Here is a 20,277-nt window from a genome sequence, read left to right as displayed (position 1 = left end):
GGTTCAGGCTTGCAGCGGCGATGGAATAAACTGCAGGGTCAAATCAAGTCTCTGGAATACATCCCCCGCTGGGATGGGTCCTCAGTCCTTTGTTCAAAGCTTCAGCTTGTAGCAAAATTCCTCCAGAGGTATGAAGCAGGATTGAAGACAAGATGGAGATGAGGCATCAGCCTTATATAGTCTTTTCCAGGTGTAAGAACACCTCTTTGTTCTTACTGTGGAAAATTACAGCAAAATGGAGTCTGGAGTCACATGGGCCAGTCCCTGCATACTTTGCTGAGTTACAAGGCGTATCTGCCTTCTCTCAATGGGTCCATTGTATAGCTGATGGTCCTTAATGGGCCATCAAGCAGGCTAGGCAGAGCTAACACCAGTTTGTCTGGGATGTCACCCAGCAGCATAGCATAAGTTTGAAATACAGACAGTATAGAGCCAATATTCATAACTTCAACTACAAAAGTGATACACACATATAGACAGCATAATCATAACCAGTAAACCATAACCTTGTCTTAGACACCCCATTTGACCCCCTTTATACAAGATCTGGGTGCCACTACAGGACCTTGGTTGCAACAATGATCTATATGGTCCCAGATTATATCAATAACGTCACAGCCTCCTATTTTCCCCTGCACACACCTGGCCAACCATGGACCTGCACTGATGGGTTCCAGCTGAGGACTGATCTCTCTGGCAGGATGATATATGCAGTACCAGGGTCTCTAGTGGGAGAGCCCTTTAGCCGGGGGGAGGGGTCTCTGAATCTCAAGTGCCACTTCAATGTTACCCTCTTTACCTAAAGCGGTGCAGTATAGCTGGAGATGCTGCTCATTTAACCAATCAGTGGCCTCCTTTCACATTTTAGACTGAAGTGCCCTGAGGACTAGTTTTGCAGCCTTGCTCCATCTAGCAACTTGCATGCTGCTCCTGTGACATAAAGGTGTTATGGTGGATTAAGCAGCTGCCTGAAGATTCCTGTGGGGCAATCCACAGGTGGCAGACCTGGTGTAGTTGGCTCTGTTCCATCCTCTATCCCAACCTGTGTGGCAGGGGATATGGTGGAAGTGCCACTCCAGTCTAGTTATCCCAGGCTGCCATACTGGTTCTTGGGGCATACACAGCCAGGAGTAATGTAATACAGCCTTGAGGCTACTGTGTCACACTTTCCCACAAGGTCAGAGGAATGAAATGGTGTCAAAACTGCCTTTGGTTCCTGGATCTCACGCTGGGCACAGTTTGGGTGAGATGAACTGTAGGAAACAGCATTTGATGTGGCTTTGCATTTCTGGGAACAGTCTTGAGGTCCAGCACTATGCCCCTGTCTGTGCTGTGTGAGACACAACAGCTCAGCCCTGCCCTGAGGAACTTGTAATCTAAACACCAGATAAGCACATGTCTGAATATGTAATGATTTGGCATGGTTTGAGGCAGGCTGAAACCTTGATCTTGGATTGTACTGACTTGCTATATGTACTCTCCTCTTCCTAAACAGCTGGAGGAAGAGGAACAGGAGGACAAGTTTGAGCTGACTGTGGGAGTGAGTGACCCAGAAAAAATTGGTGAGTCTGTGTACAATGTATAGTGTGCATGGAGGTAAAGTGGAGTCTAGAAGTGGCACTTAGCAGGATGTAATGCAGCCAGTCCACTCTCTTCTCTCCTGAATACACAGCCAAGTCCTGCTCCTATCCATTCTCAAAATGTCAATCTCTTCAGTTTGCTTTCTTGCTGGTGGCTGGTTCTGGAGACTCCTCTGTACCTATCAACTTGAGCTTTAATAAATGCATTGCCCTCAATGGCTGATATGCTGCTGTTAGGTCAGGCTATCTTCTCTTTATTGTAAAGAGGAAGGATGCCTGCCTGCCTACCTAAAGATGGCTACTGAGAGAGCTCTCCACTAGAGAGACTGATAGTTCAGGGCATATAAGGACTAAACCACCAAAGGTAGCAATGGCAGAGTCTGTAGGGCCCACACTGCACCGACAGGATGGTTCTGAGAACCAGCATCAAGCCTGACAGCACCCTGATCTTGGCCAGCACAGTGGCCTCCTGCTTTGGTGGGTTTTTTCTGTTGGAATCGGTACCTCAGGTATCCACTAAACTGGTTAGGTCAGGAGTCTGGACACAGATCTTGATCCATTCATCAATCAAAGGCATCTGTAAAGCAATTACTGCTATAAAAAGGAAGGGTGTGGAAGCATTTCCCTGCAGCTGGAGAACACGATAGATAGCCCCTTAGTTTGCCTAGAAGAAAGGGAAGTGTCTACTTTATTTTAATAATCTGGCTATGATGGAGTCTCTGAAAAGGCAAATCACGTGTAGCTAAGGGGTAGGTTAGCATCTAGCTTCCTTCTAAATAGGTTGCCTCCTGTTCCATACAGCCACTGAATTGTTCACCCTTAAACAGATGTGTGGAACTAGCCCAAATGCTGGCAGTGCAACAAATGATTAATTGTAAGTGTGTCCAGCTCACTTCTTTAGGAAGTACAAAGAGGGCTCGGCAGCATCAAGTAGCCAGATCTGTTAACTGGCAGGAATCCAGCAGCTCGCCTTTGGGCACATACTGTCAGTGGGCAAACCGAGCCCACGAGCTATCCAGAAGTTCTAAATGCAGCAGGTTGGAGCACGCCATCTCCTGCTTCAGAAAGGGGCTAGCATATATGCCAAGCATCAGTAGGAAATAAGATGTAGATTGACTGGAGAACTAATATTTTTTGCTTTCTTGGTTTTTCTGTAGGGGATGGCATGAATGCATACGTAGCCTACAAAGTCTCAACACAGGTATGTCTAATTAGGGGTTTCTTCCTTTTTCTCCACTGGGATTTTACAAACCCTTTCTTCACTCTGCAATTGCTGAGATACTGTAAGGTAGAATCTTGGATTATTTCCCTACAAAATGTGAAGTCTTCAGCAATCTCCTTCACCCACCCCCCCCCGCCCCCATGGTGTTTTGTGGCACAGTAGGTGGCTTTCCCTCAGTCAGCCATGACCCAATGGCTCAGTTTGTTACGAGAGAAACCATACAGGCTGGGGTTGCTACTTCTGGATGATATACAAAACTCAGGCTCTGCTCACTTGACACTGAAGAGCCACTGCCCTTTCCCTGTTCCTGTAAAGGTGTGAAGAGTACTAACAACTCCAGGTTAGTTAACTGCACACGCTGCCAAAAATCTCTGGCTCCAGAATCTTAACTTCCTGTCTTTCCTGAAACAGCTGTGGGGCTGCTGTGTGCTTCGCAGAAATGAATGAGTCCCTGCCCCAAAGTTCACTACCTGATCTCACTCATGAGAAGTGACTGTCCTAAACAAGTCCTGGGGGAATAGGGGAGCAGCAATGAATAGTGTATTGTCTTGGACACATGTTCCTGCTTCCCTTTTGTGGTTTTAAAAACTGGAAGAATGACTTAAAACGAACAGGCCAGCTATGCACTGGTTATATCACAGTGGCTTCAGACAGGCTATTGCCCAAGTTTGCCATCCCAGCTGAATTACTATCACCTCTGTCAATTATTCCCTTCGCCACATAGTTATCCTAGCCAAGCCTTCAGGCTTGTGCTATATAGAATGACATCTGTTTTTGAGGAATGGCATGACGGTATCTTTCTGCAATTCTGTGGCAGAGATCTGTGACCATGGGCAGACTGCAGTCTTGTTGCACTGAAATAACTGTCCTCTTGCTGGCTGACTGGGAGTGGGAGGAGAGATGACTTCCTGTCCTGAGTGCAGTGCCTCTTCCCAAACTGAACACGCCCACTTCTTGTCTTTATAGCCAAGGCTAGTAAAATACATCACAAATTGTAGTGACGCTGGTGACATTTGCATCATCCCCATCTGTAAGGGGATTTTATGCTCTGGTAGCACTAGTAACTTGCTGTTGCTCAGTTAACTACCTAAAAGCTATTATTGTGTGGTACCTGCTCTTTAAAGAGAAGGTACCACACGAGAAATAGTTAGAAATAGTCTGGCAAAGTTCATTGGGAGTGGAGATGAGTCTGGGGATAGTGATTGGTGACAGTAATACTTGGTGGTGTCCAGAGATCCCATAATTCTAGATGCTCTACAGAAGTAGAGCCAGTCCCTGCTCCAAGGAGCTGTCAGTTGAAGACAAGCTGCATGTGTGATGGCAGCTATCTTGCATGGCACTAGAAGTTTCATGCTACAAACCTGAATCTTTACAGCTTGAGCTTCAGAGCCAGGCTTTCATACCGAGATGCTCATCTTCTGGATTTGGCATAAAGGGGACACAAATGCATGGATCAGTGCGCGCACACACACACTGAGAATGAGACAATAGATGTGATTACTGTATCTGTTACTCTAACACCACTTGTGCTGCCTGCCCTGCAGGCAGGGCCGTCCCTAGGGAGGTGCGGGGCCCAGGGCAGAAGTGGCAGATTCATCTCTTCCGGGACCGACCACACCAGCCAATCGCACCGGCCCGTGGGGCTCTCCCAAAGCGTGGGGTCTGAAGCGGTCACCCCAAGTTGCCGTACACAGCTCTGCCCACAGGCTTACAATTCCATCTGTCTCAGCTGCTGCTGCTGAACACTGAAAGGCTGTTCTTGTAGTAAAGAAGTTGGCAGTCACTCTAACAAGGATTTGCTCAAAGCCATTCACCCTTCCTTGTACGTGACTGAGGGATGACAGCAACACAACTCTCAAACCCTCCATTTGTGCGTCCCAATAGCTTGGTCTTACTGTTTCCATCTCCCTGGGTGTTACTTGTCAAGCTTTGTAAGCCCTCTGAAGAAATACTGAGCAAATTTCTGAAGTGCTCTAAATGACTCTGAAGGCTAATAGGAGCTCACTGGCAAAACTGTCGTGCCATGAAACTTAATACAGCTACAGAGCTATCCTGTCCTCAGATGGCTCATCTAAATAGCAGTGTTAAGTGACTCTTCAGTAACCGTTTCTTTTCAGACTTGCTTGCCAAAATGAGCTAATGTAGCTTGAGTTTAAGTCTTGGTGAGTGGGGAATGCTGAAGGATAGGAGAGGCCACTCTAGGCTGTTGTAGGAGGAAAACTGTCCTTTCCTGGCTATGAGGCTCCGTGAGGGAAGGTGAAATGCTAGCTGAACATCCAGTAAAGGGGTTCTTGGCTATATCAGTTGCACAGTATTTAGTCTTGTTTGACTCTTGTCTTTCTCCTGCAGACCAGTTTGCCAATGTTCAGGAGCAAGCAGTTCTCTGTGAAAAGGAGATTCAGTGACTTCTTGGGTCTGTATGAGAAGCTATCAGAGAAGCACTCTCAGAATGGATTCATAGTCCCACCACCTCCAGAAAAAAGCTTAATAGGTGAGGGTGATGTCCAGAAACTCTGCTGCCAGTCAATGCAATTGAGTCTAATCCTGAGGTGAGCTGTTAGCTTTCCATGAATGTGCGCTAGTGCATTGGGTTTACTGGCAGGCATGTTCTCTCAAACTGCAAAACTGAGACAAATCCTGCAGAATATTAATAGGAAAACAAATCTTGAGTTTATAAGAGCATCTGCCACAGAATCTGGATTCTGAGTAATGATCATACAGCTTAAGGGGCAATCAGAACTGTCTCTGGTCAAGTGCTGCACCTCAAATGTAAACTCTTAATAATCTGTCAGTAGCTTTTGAGAAGCTCTTAATAACTTCTGACAAACCTAAAATTTTCTCTTGGAGCAACTTGTGAACAGCGTAGCAAACACTGGAATAAATCACCTGATTATTCACATAGCTATAATTGGTGTACACAGAGTTGGTAGTGTGTACCACATTACATACACTTGAACTTAGCAAGTCAGTGATGATCTTTTCATTTCAGGATCCAGATCACTTACCCTTCCTCTCAAATCCTGCACAGGCTTTGTTCCACCTCATTCCATGCATGTGGCTTCTCTCCTTTGTATCTGCTTATCTGGCAGCATCCCCTTGTCCCTTCCCAGCCTGGCTGCTGCTGGTACAGGATCCTCTTGCTGCCTCAGAGGAAAGCTGTTTCCGATCGATCTGCCATATTTGTTACCTTTAGCTGAAGCCTCTGTCTGAAAGTACCTAGTGCTATTCAAATGAAGTAGTGTCTCCTGTCTACCATTCCAGGAATGACCAAAGTGAAAGTTGGGAAAGAAGACTCCTCCTCTGCGGAATTCCTAGAGAAGAGACGGGCTGCTCTAGAAAGGTATGGGCCATTCCCTCTGAGACACTGCCCTCAGGACAGCCTGCCTCTTCTCAGTGTAGCTACCCCCAATACAAGCAAAGATTCAGAGGGGAAGCCTTGAAGGAAGGGACAGTGAGACGTCTCCTGAGTATGGGCGCAGGCTTGCAAAGCTCACTGACCTAAATGGGAATCTGCTCAAAGCTCTACCTGGGTTTTTAAAACCTCATGAGATGACTACAGCAAGATGAGACCCCCATCACTTCAGCAAACTGTGTTCACCTCGGTTACAGGAGATTCTGTGTAATACAGACAGGTTCTAGACCTCAAAGGGCACTAGTTCCAATGTAGGTTACGAAGTTTGTTTAAAAACAGAAATGGCTGTGCTCCAAAACCAAACCTAAAGTAGTAAATGAATACCCAGCAGACTTATAAACTGAGCAGGATTGGGGGTAGGGAACAATTCATTATGGAATTGTTCCATCTTCCTTGGTAGATGGCAGTGAAACTAGGGTGTTAGGCCTTGTCTGGATGGAGGGTTAGTGTGCAGATAGCTGGGCTGTAAATGTACAGTGTACTGCATGCTCACTGGCTGCATGAGCCCGCTACTATGCATTTAAAAACTCCATAGTGCACTTTGAGCTACTCCCATTTGAAATGTTCCCTGAGGAGAGCGTCGTGTGCAGTAGCAGGGTCCATGCAGCGAGCTAGTGCTCAGCATGCTAGGCTGCTATAGATATATAGCCCTGTTTACCATGCACTTACTCTGTCTAGACAAACCCTTAATCTTGCCAGAGGAGGCTTCTGATCTGTTAGTCACATGCAGACTGACTCTTAGAGTTCAGAACTATGGTGCGGCGCAATCTTCTGAAGCTTGGGAATATCGGGAACACCTGCCTTCAGAAGGATGTGATGGATTCTTTGAGTCCTTGAGTCAAGATTGGTCTCTCTAAATGTACTAGAACTCTACCACAATTTATGGGCTAGATGCAGGAATTATTCGGTGAAATTCTGTGGGCTGACACATGAGTCAAGACTAGATTGTAATGGTCCCTTTTGTATGTAATCTGTAAGGAACAGATCTCTGGGTGGGAACAGCTTGTTAGCCTACAGCTGGCTTGCTGGTCTGTCTTGGTGGCTTAATTGCACTTTACCAGTTCTGTTACAACATGCTGTACTGATACTGTTCAGACTTCACTTCCTTGAGGCTTTTTATAACTGCTAGTAATGCTAGAGCTAAAGGAGGAAAGTCTGGATAGAACAAATGACTTGCTTGTTAATGCATTTTTCACTCTATAGGTACCTTCAGAGAATAGTCAACCATCCAACCATGCTGCAGGACCCTGATGTAAGGGAGTTCTTGGAAAAAGAAGAGGTTAGTATAGAGTGCACCTAAATACAGCTGCAGGTGTTCTGGAAGTGTAGGTAGACAACCTCAATACATGTCTTAAGAGGATTCAAATTAAACTACACGCTTCAGGAATTAGTTAAGTAACTTTTACTGTTAGGGTGTAACATTCTAAATCTTTCACTTGAGTGTCAAAGCTGTTGACGTTTTGCCTTTTCACCAACTCTGCACAGATTATAAGAGCTCTTCTCAACACATAGTAATTAAAGGAATTTGATTCTTGTAACTTCTACCAAAACAAAGTGGGGATAAATGCCTAATCATGTGGTGAAATCACACATCTAGGACTTGGGAGACCAGACACTTCTGTCTGGCTGCCACTGACTGACCTTGAGCAAGTCATGCAGTGTCTCATTCAGAGGCTGATCTCTGAATGCTCTGCCGAGACCTTAGGGTGGCTAGTGCTGAGTTGTTGGAAAAGGGGATGCCTTCATAAGATGGTAGGGTAGTCCTTGTTCTTTGAAAACATGCAGGCATGAGATCCAAGCTGTCCAGGTGCTTGAGCTTCAGCTGGCTGCCCAATGTTGGCGAAAGTCAAGTCAACAGGCTCACTAGTCTCAAATATGAAATGCTCAAAAGAAATCTGGGGTGGATGGGTGACTGACTCACTCCGCTTCACTGCTGTGTCTCTTGGATCATAAGACTTAAGTTCTTTTCTAGTTAGTGACTCAGTGTTACTCTGGGGCTCCACACTTATTCCCGTATCATGGGCCCAATTCACAGCTAAACCTCTGCACCATCCCAGCAAACTTGCCCTGGTATTTGAGTCAAGCTGTGTTCTCTCCTTGTCAGAACAAGTGACTGTGCACTCACACTTTATAAAGGAGGGTGCACAAGTGTAACCAACTGATATAGCAAACGATGCCTGAGCAATAAAATCCAGCTCAGCTTTGGCTGTTTTGGCCTTGTAGGGCCAATGGGAATAAACTTTTTTTAAATTAAACAGAGAGTCCACTCATGGAAGTAGAAGTATTCATAGTAGAACCACCTTCTCAGTTGTACACGACTGCATGTATAGTCCCCTTGGTAAGATGATCTATGCCAGACTTTGAGCTGGTTTCTCAGACCTGGAGGAGCTCTGTGTAGCTGAAAAGCTTCTCTTGCCAACAGAAGTTGGTCCAGTAAAAGAAATTACCTTATCCACCTTGTGTCTCTAATATACTGCATACAACATATGCCAGACTCTGATGACTGAGTCATGAGCTCACTTCTGAGGGTGGGATTGACAGAGGTAACCTGGCCAATCAGCATGCAATTAGTTTAAATTTGATCTCCATTAAAATACTAAGTCTGAGTTTCAAATGAGCATGCCAGTTCTAGCAGGGTTTCCTAACGACACTCTGCAACATGCAAGGGCATTTAGCCTATGTTCTAAGATAGCAAAGCTCTTGCTTCTGGCACTGTGTAGACAGTAAATCTTCAAACATTGCCCTGAGGTACCAAGTATGCCTCCTGGTTCTTGGAGACCCACTCCAGAGCTTTAAACTCTGAGTGACTTAGGAAGCAGCTTGAACTACAGAAAGCTATATAACCAGAAAACATCATAGCAAATGCCAATTCATACCTCTAAACTACAGGAAACATGTGCCATTTAACTAGCCTTGGCCACTTATCCAGAACTAGTCTCCTGAAAGGGAACTGAGTCAGTGCACGTCTATGAATCAGTAAACTCAGGGGTTGTACTGTACAACTAGAGAATTGCTAACATAGTTCTATTTTTAAGAAAGGGGGGTGGGGGGAAGGTGATCCGAGTAACCATAGGCCTGTTAGTTTGACATCTGTAGTATGTAAGGTCTTGGAAAAAATTTTGAAGGAGAAAGTAGTTAAGGACATTGAGGTCAATGGTAATTGGGACAAAATACAACATGGTTTTACAAAAGGTAGATCATGCCAAACCAACCTGATCACCTTCTTTGAGATCTAAGAAATTAGATCCACGCAGTGGATCTAATTTACCTCTATTTCAGTAAGGCATTTTATACGGTTCCACGTGGGGAACTATTAGCTAAATTGGAAAAGGTGAGGATCCATATGAAAGCTGAAAGGTGGATAAGGAACTGGTTAAAGGGGATACTACAACAGGTCATACTGAAAGGTGAACTGTCAGGCTGGAAGGAGGTTACTAGTGGAGTTCCTCAGGGATCAGTTTTGGGACCAATCTTATTTAATCTTTTTATTACGGACCTTGGCACAAAAAGTGGGAATGTGCTAATAAAGTTTGTGGATGACACAAAGCTGGGAGGTATTGCTAATACAGAGAAGGACCGGGATATCATACAGGAAGATCTGGATGACCTTGTAAACTGGACGAATAGTAATAGGATGAAATATAATAGTGAAAAGTACAAGGTCATGCATTTAGGGATTAATAACAAGAATTTTGGTTATAAATTGGGGACACATCAGTTGGAAGTAACAGAGGAGAAGGACCTCAGAGTATTGGTTGATCACAGGATGACTACGAGCCGCCAATGTGATATGGCCGTTAAAAAAGCTAATGCGGTCTTGGGATGCATCAGGTGAGGTATTTCCAGTAAAGATAAGGAGGTGTTTGTACCGTTATACAAGGCACTGGTGAGACCTCATCTGGAATATTGTGTGCAGTTCTGATCTCCCATGTTTAAGAAGGATGAATTCAAACTGGAACAGGTAGAGAGAAGGGCTACTAGGATGATCCGAGGAATGGAAAACCTGTTTTATGAAAGGAGACTCAAAGAGCTTGGCTTGTTTAGCCTAACCAAAAGAAGGCTGAGGGGAGATATGATTGCTCTTGATAAGTATATCAGAGGGATAAATATCAGGGAGGGAGAGAAATTATTCAAGCTTAGTACCAATGTGGACACAAGATCAAATGGATATAAACTGGACATTAGGAAGTTTAGACTTGAAATTAGACGAAGGTTTCTAACCATCAGAGGAGTGAAGTTCTGGAGAGTAGTGGGGGCAAAAGACATATCTGGGTTCAAGACTAAGCTTGATAAGTTTATGGAGCGGGTGGTATGATGGGATAGCCTAATTTGAGAAATTAATTGATCTTTGATTATTAGCAGGTAAATATGCCCAATGGCCTACGATGGGATGTTAGATGGGGTGGGATCTGAGTTACTACAGAGAATTCTTTCCTGGTTGTTTGGTGAATCTTGCCCATATGCTCAGGGTTTAACTGATGGCCATATTTGGGGTTGGGAAGGAATTTTCCTCCAGGGCAGATTGGCAGAGGCCCTGGAGGCTTTTCGCCTTCCTCTCCAGTGTGGGGCACGGGTCACTTGCTGGAGGATTCTCTGCACCTTGAGGTCTTTAAACCACAATTTGAGGACTTCAATAACTTGGGCATAGGTTAGGGATTTGGGTGGGTGAGATTCTGTGGCCTGTGTTGTGCAGGAGGTCAGACTAAATGATCATAATGATCCCTTCTGACCTTAAAGTCTGAGTCTATCATCGCAATGATTATCATGAAGCCAGTCAATCTAACAGCACTCTTTTGCAGCATCTCTGTTGTCCATGTGGCACTCTGATACACTAAGATCAAACTAACCAGCAATTCTGCCACTATAGCAAACAACCAAAGGGTTTTTGATCTCTCTACAGCTGCCCCGAGCAGTAGGCACCCAGACACTGAGTGGAGCAGGTATACTAAAGATGTTCAGCAAAGCCACTGATGCTGTCAGTAAAATGACCATCAAGATGAATGAATCAGACATTGTAAGTATTCAGTGGCATTTCTCCTTGGGCAGCCTCTGCTGTCCCCTTGACTTTGACACTATCCTTTGGGCTGTGGGGTTTAGGAGTGCCAAAGAGGGAAAACGGGTTGGCTAAGACCCAAATGTAACCTTGCAACCATTCATTCAGTCCTCATTCATGCCATGAGAATGTGTGAACTCGCCTCAGTTGTGGATTTGTCCATTTCAGTGGTTTGAGGAGAAACTTCAGGAGGTGGAGTGTGAGGAGCAGCGCCTACGGAAGCTACATGCTGCTGTAGAAACACTAGTCAACCACAGGAAAGGTAACTGGTTCTGTCTCAATAGAACTTGCAGCTTGAACTATAGACTCTGCTGAGTTTTAACTTTTGTGTGGGGGTTGAGATCTGCTCACCACTAGAACCTGCTCTGCACTATGGTGCTTCCCTCCTAGAGTTACCTTTGCTAATACCATGTCTGCAGTGGGTAGGAAAACAGAGCTGGAAGGGGTGGGAGAATACATCTGGCCTGTAAAATCTCCTGGTTGGGAGGCATGATGTGCAGCAGAGAAGGGGCAGAATCAGTAAGATTAAATAGTTTCCTGATCTGGATTCAGAGGCTGCTGCAGTAATTGAATAAACTCCAATTCCAGCTTCCCCTCTGACTCCTAAGAAGCTGTTCATTCTGCTGCTTTTCATCGTGAGCTCTCAGAAAGACAACTATATGCAGTGGGGAGCAGCAATTTCACTCTCTCTTCACATAGAAATATATAAAAACACATAGTGGCTGCCTGGGATCTGCATCTCTAGTGTGCCTGGCCTCCTACTTTATTTCTTTGCCAACTTATCCACTCTTGCTACTAGCTACAGGCACCTAGCCCTTCCCCCTCAAAGTCCCAAGAGGCAGTTGATTCCTGCTGTGGGATAACTGGCTCTTTTCAGTTGACCACTGGGTGGTCAGAAGGCAATTGTGTTAGTAACTAAATTAGAGCTAAGAAGCAACCTTTAGCCTTTTCTCTCCCCCACTCCTACTCTGTGGGCTAATCTTTCTAATTGGGTTGTCCCCTTATTGGCTACTGCTTGACTTTGAGTGCTCTGCAGTGAGCTGTATTTACTCTCTTCTCATTCCATCCACTAGAGTTAGTACTGAACACAGCACAGTTTGCAAAGAGTTTGGCCATGCTAGGGAGTTCAGAAGACAACACAGCCCTGTCTCGGGCACTCTCCCAGCTGGCTGAGGTGGAAGAGAAGATAGAACAGCTGCACCAGGAACAGGCCAACAACGACTTCTTCCTCCTGGCTGAGCTCCTGAGTGACTATGTTCGCCTTCTCTCAGTTGTAAGGGTAAGCAATCCTCACATCCTGTCCATAGCAGGCAAACCTTTGGCATCTTGCCACAGGAGTAGAGCAGGGCTGGCCAGAACATGGCCCTTGGAGTTGGTACAAGCCAGAAAGAGGCCACTTTCATTTTTAATGTGGAGGTGCAGGCCCAGACTATGGGTTCCAGCATGATGTGCCAACAGCAAGTAGGATCAAGATGCAGCATTGCATGCTGGGCCCTGTAGATGCACTATCTGAGCCTTGGTCTGGCTGCATTTCATACAGGGACCTATAGTCTGTGCTGTTGCTTTGTAGTACAGCTGAGGAAACTCTGTTCTACCTGAGCTAATATAAACCACGTGTAGCTCCCATAAAATTGTTGCTATGGCCCTTGGCTGGGCAAGATGGGCAGGCCTGCTGTAAGCTTGTGCTGCATGAGCCAGATGTGCTGACCTGGTAAATATTCTTTATGGGCCAAGCTTAGCTCTCCTAGAATTCTCCCCTCTGACCCATGCGGTCAGCCTCAGGATGCATTACAAATTGATACAAAGAACAAAGTCCCAGAGTAGCTGGGAGCCCAGGAAAGGGATTGGCTTCATTAGTCATCGGTACAGAATATGGAGCCCAGGTGTTATCTGGGGCTCAGCTCACTTTAAAGATTTCCTTTTCTTGCTGCTGTTCTAGATTTCTCACTTCCATTTGTCATTTGTCCAATCTTTGCAAACTGTTGTAAATTGCTCCTTCCCGTATCTCGCCTTGATGGTGTCATTCACTGCATAGGAGTCCAGAGAGGAAGGCTGGCTTGGTGATTAGGGTGTTCGCCTGGAGCTTGGAAGACCTGGGTCCTAATCTGGGCTCTGTCACAGTATGAGACCCTTTACACAAGACACTTAACATGTCTGGGCTGCAGTTCCATCTGTCAAATGGGGCTACAGTGCATACTTAGAAGGGAATTGTGGTGGATAAATACATACAAACTGAGCCGAGAATTCAGACACTACTTCCTGCTTAAGTTCTTAAGATGTAGTCTGGGCTCTAACTGTGTTGTAGAGAAGATGTATTGACTTTCTGCTGGGGGAAATCCCCAGCAGGAGGGTCAGGGTTTCTACACCTTTGTTTCCCCCTAGCTTGTCTTTGTCCTTCAGTGTCTGAAATGCTCTTGGGCTTTGATAAAAGCCCAAGTAGATTGTCTCCTGTGTTCTGAAATGGATGCTCACCCCCACTCCTGACCAAAGTAGGGGAGAGTTATCTGTTCAGGCAGCTCTTGCAGATCCCTGATACCAAACATACTGCTAAAGCATATGGTCAACACTATCTAACCCAAGTTACAGATCAGTATCTGAATGGCCAGAGTTTGAAATGCTGATTTCCATAAATCCTACTGAAAACAATACAAGCTGCAGGTACTTGGCACCTTTGGAAAATTAAGCATTTAACTCCAAGCACCTGTGTTTGAAAGTGCTGGCTGAGTCCTGGGACAGCTAATCTGAAGCCTGAAAGATACTGGGACAAGGGGCCTGCAGGAAGGAATAGCCTGTTCCAGTCACTTGCATGTGCCCTTGCTGCATGGGATTAGCATCTGCCTCTCATGATTGGCAGTGTCACTTGTGACTGGCAATGCTCATGGAAGAGCCACATTCTGAAAGGAGCATGTGTCCCTAGTCTCTGGAGCTGTGCTAGGCTTCTGGGAGCAAGGGCCACTACAGTCTCTCAAAAGTAGAGACTTGCTCAGCACTTCACTTTCTCTGGGTAGCATTCATAACAGCACAGAGGACATCTGTTGAGCAGGTAGCATCCAGTTACCTTGTTCTCACAGCCTCATTTTCCACTATACAAGACCTGTGCTGTGCAGCAGATTCAGGCCTGCTCAATTGCCTTGCTCAGTTTGCAAAGTGATTCTAATTTCCTAACTGGGGGTAATGGGGGAGAAACGGGGACTCTGAAAAGCTTTCTTCATTGCAGCACCATCCTTCAGATCCATGACCTGTCCTGGCCCATTCATGTGAACTGGTCTCTTCCCCACCTTAACAGACCAGTTGATGTGGCCTTTGGATTTTCCAATCCCAAAGGGGGCAAGATTTGGGTTGCCTGGAGCACAAGGAGTCTCTGGCCTTACCACACCGTATGCTGGCTTCTCCAGTCTGAAACTCCAAGTTACAGAACTCTGAAGGAGCAGGTTCCACCTGTTGAAATTCTGCAACATGTAGCCTGTCTTCAATTCAGAGACTCTTCAAAGGGAAGATTTCCAGATCTTGTCAAGAGACAAAGGTGCTTTACTGCCTTGAAACGCGCTCCAGAGAGGAGACCGTAAATGACCCAATACTTTTGAGCTAGTAATCCCAAGAGAATCATTTGATTCTCTTGGGATTACTAGCTCAAAAGTAGCTTGGTGGGTGACCGTCACTGGAGCAGGAAGGAAGGTCATGTTATGAGACTCCTGGAAGTCCGTTAGTTACAGGTAATGTAAACTGTGCACTGGCCCATCCCAGAGCCAGGGGGCAGTGTCCTATGAGAGACAGAGTGATGAAACATTCCTAGCAGAGGCTGGAGCAGGTCAGTGGAGGGGACTGGCACAATAGCTTAGTTTCACTGTCTAATACAGCCCCCCGTGACTACATAACAAACCTCTTGTAATGCTGTGACCGTCCCCTTATGCAGATGCACTGAACATAGCTGTGCGGGCAAACTGCTGGTCTAATGTTCTATCTGCTCCGGCACTGGCAGGGTGCCTTTGACCAGCGCATGAAGACCTGGCAGCGTTGGCAGGATGCCCAGACCATGTTGCAGAAGAAGCGGGAGACTGAGGCCAGGCTTCTATGGGCCAACAAACCTGACAAGCTACAGCAGGCCAAAGAGGAGATCTCTGAGGTGAGGAACTTTTTGAGGCGATGGGGAGGCAAGCTGCCTCAAACCAGGGCACCAGCTAAGCAGGCCTGGATGTAATGTCTCATTGTGCTGTGCAATTGCCTTGGTTTGGCTGCCAAACCAGTGCAGTGACCCTTCCCTTCTGCACACCATCCCAGCAAGTCCAGTTACCAAGTAGCACTGCACAGGAACTATAAATAAAAGGTCAGAGCCACTTCTCTAGACCAGGCAATGGCTCTGCTTCCACCCTAGTGCTGAGTTGTGTGTCCTGAGCCTAGGACAGGGGTGGCCAAACTGTGGCTCACAAGCAACATGTGGCTCTTACTGTTAAAGTGCAGCTTGCAGAGCCCCACTTCCCTGTTTTCCACCTACCAGATGTGGGAGGGGGAACTTGGGACCTCTGCCTGGCAGTAGGATAGTGGCTTCTGCCCAGCGGGAAGGCAGGGGCAGTGTCTGTGTGTCCCAGCTTTTGAACTTCTCCAGATTGTCATATATGGCTCAGAGGTCAGTAAGTTTGGTCATCCCTGGCCTAGGAGATAGGATGCCCTATTAATGGAAGGGATGGGTTTCTGGCTAGTGACAAGAATTTTGCCCCTCTTTGTGCAAGACCCAAGCCTGGTTTAAACACAGGCCTGTCAATGCAAGGCTCTATAGTGGGAGATCTTCTCTCTGTCCTCAGTGGGACCTTTCAGTGTATGTGACCTAGCTGTCTTCCTCCAGCTTGATGGCATGGCAGTAATCCAACAAGAGTTGAATGACATGGGGCTGGGGCTGCAGCTGGCTGTATAGTTTTAATGAGGGGACCTGATGGGTGTGCAACCTGGGTAGCTCGGCTGTAATAGCCCAGCAAGAGCCAGATTGTTCCCCACTGAGGGGAGACGGTGAAGTCAGCAGGGAATCTCCCTTGAGGTTATCTGCAGGGAGTTGTAGGTGGCACTAAGCAGCTCAGTGTAGTGGATGTATTGGAAGAGGAAGTGACTGTGTAATCCAAATGGAATCTGCCCTGCCCTGGGAGTTGAAGAAATAACATGACCTGTCAACTCTTTGCAGTGGGAGTCTCGTGTGACACAGTATGAAAGGGATTTCGAGCGGATTTCTGCCGTGGTCCGCAAGGAAGTGATACGGTTTGAGGTACAGTGGATCCCAGTCCTTCCTGCAGCATGCGGATAACCAAACTGGGCAACTCGCTCCCATCTTGCATTCCCGTCTGCCTTCAGATGGGCATTATGCTCTGCCCTAGCCACTGATACTGAGATGTCTAACAGTGGGGTGGGTAGGAGGGAATTCTCCCAAGCCCTTCACTGAATCCAGAGGACCCCATCTGGGAGGAGCAGGGAAGACTATAAAACTGGACAATCCAGCCTGATTGGGCAAAAATAAACTTCTACTTCACTCATCTCTCCCTCCCTCACCCAGCCCCTCCAATAGGTAACATGCACAGAACTCTGGTCTCTGCACTGCTCCAGTGTCCATGGAGACACAGGACAAATGGTGCATTCCAGTAGCAAGTATCCCAGCAACTTATTGCAGGCAACTTCAGGTAGTTCCTTCAGGCTACTGACAGAAGTGCTGACATATCTTTCCAGCTGCTTCTAATCCAATTAATCTGTAGCCAGCAGCCAAGATCTTAAACTGCATTTTGGTCCTATGGCAGCTTTATTATCTGTTTGTATAGAATGTGCATGATATAACCACTAGGTGGTTAAATTAAGAATCCTAAATGAAAACTTTAAGCAAAATCCTCTTCGCAGCTCTTCTTGAGTCTTGCCTGTTCCAGCTGGAGATGAACCACACTGTAGGTATGAGGCTGAATTAATGTCTTCTCTTGCAGAAAGAGAAATCAAAGGACTTCAGAAACCATGTGACTAAATACCTTGAGACACTCTTAAACTCACAGCAGCAGGTGAGAATCCCTGATCAGCAGCTCATAAATCCCTCAACTGGTTTATTCCTGACTTCAACAAGTCCAGTTGAATGTAGGAGGCTGTGTACTGGGTTACACCTGGCAAAGTAAAGCCTAGCTCTGAAAACCTGCACTAAAGACTCCTATATAGTACATGCAGAATGCAGCGTTGGCTGCCCTGGCAAGCCAGAGACCTACCCAGCCCCAGAGTGTCTGGAGAAGTGATGATGCTCCTGAGCAGAGATGAATGGTGTCTGTTTTGAATAACCATGTCCCATCAGAGGCTAAGCTAAACCTGGAAACTTGTATCCCATAGTGATGGTAGGAGCAGCAGGAAAAGGAGTGGTTAAGCATGGCTACTTAATAACAAGTATATATAGCCAGAGGTCTGCCTGGGTCAGTCAAAATGAGCACGGGTCAGTGGGCTTCCACTAGACCTCTATGTATAAACTCCTCTATAGACAGTATAGTCCTTCCCATGTTGCAGAAGGAACAGGCCTTTTTCCTTAAAGCACTAGACTTCAACTGGGAACTTGTCTTGGCAGATGACTGGCAGCTTGCTTGCTAACTGCTTGTCTTTTGTCTCCTTGTGGTCTCTGCAGCTGGTGAAGTACTGGGAGGCGTTCTTACCTGAAGCGAAGGCCATCTCATAATCAGACCAAGCAAACCAGAACACACCTGAACTTACTCTGCCTTTTTATACACTATACCTCTTCGTCTTTTATGGACCGACCCTAACTGAATGCATCCTGCAGAGCCGTTAGAGATTTAACCCCCAAATGAGCAGCGGCCCGGACAGTAACTCTTCTAATTGTATTTTTGATTTAGCTTCATATATATATTTTCTTAATGGAGAGACTAGTTTCCTGCTTTCAGCCAAGACCTACAGTACATGGGGTGTGTGTGGGGAGGGGGTTAATGATATCATGTGTATATAAATAAAATGTATATTTTTCAGGCTGGGCTCTAGGACCTGGGAATAATGGTTTTCTGTTACTCCTGCAGTGCCATGAAGATTATGTAATAAAATATTTAAAAATCAGGGCAAACCATCTAATTCTTGTCTCTTCTGAGTAGGTGCCACGGGGCTGGAGGTGGGGGGGGGGGGGGGTCTTGTCAAACCAAGCTAAAGTTTATCACAAGATGGTTTTTATTTTGAGTATATTGTGGGAAGCTGGAAACCAGTTTCTCAATTAAAACAAACACTGGAAGATCTGGAGTGGAAATTAGTTAGAATATCACTTCAAACTCTCCCCTCCCTGGGCTGGCAACAGATGTTAGACTTTTAACTGTCAGTAGGATAACTGACTTTGTCTCACCTTCTAACCCTCCAGACTTGTGCAGGGGGGGGGAGTGGTCTGTGGGATGGGACTTCTAGAGGAAACCCTTAGTCACCACCTTTCTCCACCCCACCCCAACTTTAGTGTGTACTGTGATCTCCATTGTGCAGTGCACCTTTGTTCTCCTGTATCTTGCACCTGCAGAGCCTATTCTCCCTCTGTCTTGCCAGCCCTGAGCATTCAAAAATGAATTGGACCCCAGGACTAAACCAAACATTTTTCAACCTGCCTTCTTGTTGGAGCCTGTGTGGCTCCCGAGTGCAGAACCAGAGCCTGAACACAGGAATCTCTGCTCTCACTTAGATGTGGAACTTGGCTGGTTGTGTGACTCCACATGCTGACACTGTAAGAAACGCCAAATATTACAGGACACTTGACAAAACCACAGGCTGAGAATGCCATGCCTCTCACTCATGAGCTGTGTTGTGGGGAAACAAGCTTCCTCAAATGAGACTTTGACTTGAGATGACAAGGGGTCCTGCAGCTCCCTGTGAGTATCCAGGGGTTCTGGTATTACATTTCCACCTTCTGCCACCAATAACCCACCCTTGTCTTACATATTAAGTTTAATCAAAGTAGACTGTTGTGCAGAGAAAAGAACCTTAAATGCAAACTATCACCAGAAGGATCTGAACCGTGCCTGAAAAGGCCTTGGTCGCAAGGTTGCTTACACATGTTCCTCCACCAGCTTTCACACTGTTCCAACCTCAGCAGAGAATTAGGTTAAAACTGTTCCTTTAACACAGCTTAATTCTGCTAGATGCTGCTGTCATGTGCTTTTGGAATCGCTTACTGTGGCCTGTGTAGGCTCCTAGTAACAGTCAGTGCAGGAGAAATGATTTGATCACAGATCCTCTCCCTTAAATAAGGCTACCATCATGTTGGAGGTCTTGGCCCTATAGGCTAAAAACTTTTAGCCACAGGCTAGCCCCTGCCCTTAGCTTAACATGTTTGAGTTTAGCTGTTTTGGTACCCTGAGCAGTAAGAAGGCAAAGCACTAACCAGGTATTTACACTCAGCCTTGCACCTTGAGGGCTAGTTTACCCAGAGTTTGCTCAAATGGTGGTATTTTGGGGGTTCTGTGTCAGACTGCAGAGGGCTACAAAGAGTGAGTGGAAAGCAAACAGCTGTTTCCTCAGCAGTGAACTAGCCACTTCCCCTTGGAGGGCAGGGGTAGAGTCCCTAAGAAGGGATAGGGCCTATAACATCATGCCAGGCCATGTCTGACTCTACAGAAACCTTAGGTGCAGTACTATATATACCCTTCTGCACTCCAAGGCCTAGCAAGTGTTAGCTGTGCTCTAGGTCTGACTAGTTATGGCTAAGACAAAGGAGAAACCTGGCCTAGGCCATTCCTAGTACACCTCTACCTCGATATAATGCTGTCCTCAAGAGCCAAAAAATCTTACTGTGTTATAGATGAAAGCGTGTTATGTTGAACTTGCTTTGATCCACTAGAGTGCTCAGCCTCTCTCCCCCTTCCCCCGCCCCCCCCCAACCCCCCGAGCACTGCTTTACGGTGTTATATCAAGTCACATTATATCAAGGTAGAGGTGTATCACTGCTGTGAGCTGAGACCGATTCTCTACAGATTTTAAATGGTAAAGGAGACATGTAAAGCCCTAAATGTCCCCCTGGAGCAGTGGT

General features: G+C 46.2%; 1 protein-coding gene across 1 annotated transcript in view; it reads left to right on the top strand.

Moving 5' to 3' along the window:
• The window catches only part of SNX1 (sorting nexin 1), a 45,223-nt gene extending 26,891 nt beyond the window's left edge, over positions 1 to 18,332 (top strand). The window contains exons 4-15 of the mRNA XM_054042533.1: positions 1,496 to 1,562; positions 2,738 to 2,781; positions 5,152 to 5,293; positions 6,064 to 6,142; positions 7,418 to 7,493; positions 11,115 to 11,228; positions 11,436 to 11,529; positions 12,341 to 12,546; positions 15,247 to 15,390; positions 16,438 to 16,518; positions 17,219 to 17,290; positions 17,893 to 18,332. Coding sequence (XP_053898508.1) covers positions 1,496 to 1,562; positions 2,738 to 2,781; positions 5,152 to 5,293; positions 6,064 to 6,142; positions 7,418 to 7,493; positions 11,115 to 11,228; positions 11,436 to 11,529; positions 12,341 to 12,546; positions 15,247 to 15,390; positions 16,438 to 16,518; positions 17,219 to 17,290; positions 17,893 to 17,943 — 1,170 coding nt within the window. The 3' untranslated portion in view covers positions 17,944 to 18,332. The remainder of the gene's footprint in view (positions 1 to 1,495; positions 1,563 to 2,737; positions 2,782 to 5,151; positions 5,294 to 6,063; positions 6,143 to 7,417; positions 7,494 to 11,114; positions 11,229 to 11,435; positions 11,530 to 12,340; positions 12,547 to 15,246; positions 15,391 to 16,437; positions 16,519 to 17,218; positions 17,291 to 17,892) is intronic.
• Positions 18,333 to 20,277: the final 1,945 nt, after the last annotated feature.

The sequence above is a fragment of the Malaclemys terrapin genome, chromosome 10 (assembly GCF_027887155.1).
Source record: "Malaclemys terrapin pileata isolate rMalTer1 chromosome 10, rMalTer1.hap1, whole genome shotgun sequence".
NCBI lineage: Eukaryota > Metazoa > Chordata > Testudines > Emydidae > Malaclemys > Malaclemys terrapin.
This window is presented reverse-complemented; position numbering and strand designations above follow the sequence as displayed.